This window comes from Passer montanus, unplaced genomic scaffold (assembly GCF_014805655.1).
Source record: "Passer montanus isolate IOZ18808 unplaced genomic scaffold, ASM1480565v1 scaffold63, whole genome shotgun sequence".
NCBI classification, from domain to species: domain Eukaryota; kingdom Metazoa; phylum Chordata; class Aves; order Passeriformes; family Passeridae; genus Passer; species Passer montanus.
Genome location: NW_024371371.1, coordinates 120,227 through 120,629, shown reverse-complemented (window position 1 = coordinate 120,629; position 403 = coordinate 120,227). Strand labels below are relative to the sequence as shown.

General features: G+C 79.4%; 2 protein-coding genes across 3 annotated transcripts in view; one reads left to right on the top strand and one right to left on the bottom strand.

Moving 5' to 3' along the window:
* ING5 (inhibitor of growth family member 5) overlaps window positions 1-272 on the bottom strand; it is an 8,972-nt gene extending 8,700 nt beyond the window's left edge. The window contains exon 1 of the mRNA XM_039727892.1: window positions 114-272. Within this exon, the coding sequence (XP_039583826.1) occupies window positions 114-150 (37 nt within the window). The 5' untranslated portion in view covers window positions 151-272. The remainder of the gene's footprint in view (window positions 1-113) is intronic.
* An 18-nt stretch (window positions 273-290) lies between these two features.
* DTYMK (deoxythymidylate kinase) overlaps window positions 291-403 on the top strand; it is a 6,080-nt gene continuing 5,967 nt past the window's right edge. The window contains exon 1 of one of the 2 annotated variants that reach the window (XM_039727890.1): window positions 291-327. The gene's annotated coding sequence lies outside the window, so the exon portion shown is untranslated. The remainder of the gene's footprint in view (window positions 328-403) is intronic. The other variant, XM_039727891.1, reaches the window with a different exon arrangement.

The following is a 403-nucleotide window of genomic DNA, read 5'->3' as shown; positions in this document are numbered from 1 at the left end:
GAGCCCCCGGGGAGCCGATCTCCTCCGCCGTCACCTGCGGGCGAGCGACACGGCCGTGAGCCCAGCCCCCCCGGCCCGGCCCGGCCCCCGCGCCGCCCCCGCCCCGCGCTCACTGTCCAGGTAGTGCTCCAGGTACATGGCAGTCGCCATCTTGCGGCCCGCGCGCCGCTCCCCGCCGCCCGCCGGGCCCGCATGACAAGGCCCGCGGCCTCATCCCGTATTCACGGCCCGCGCGCCTCCCATTGGCCGCCGCCGCCGCCGGCCGCGCTGCATATTCATGAGGGGCGGGGCGCGCGGCGATTGGCGGGCGCGGCGGAAGGGGCGGGGCGTGCCGGCGGCCATGGCGGCGCGGCGTGGCGCGCTGATCGCGCTGGAGGGCGTGGATCGCGCCCGCAAGAGCACG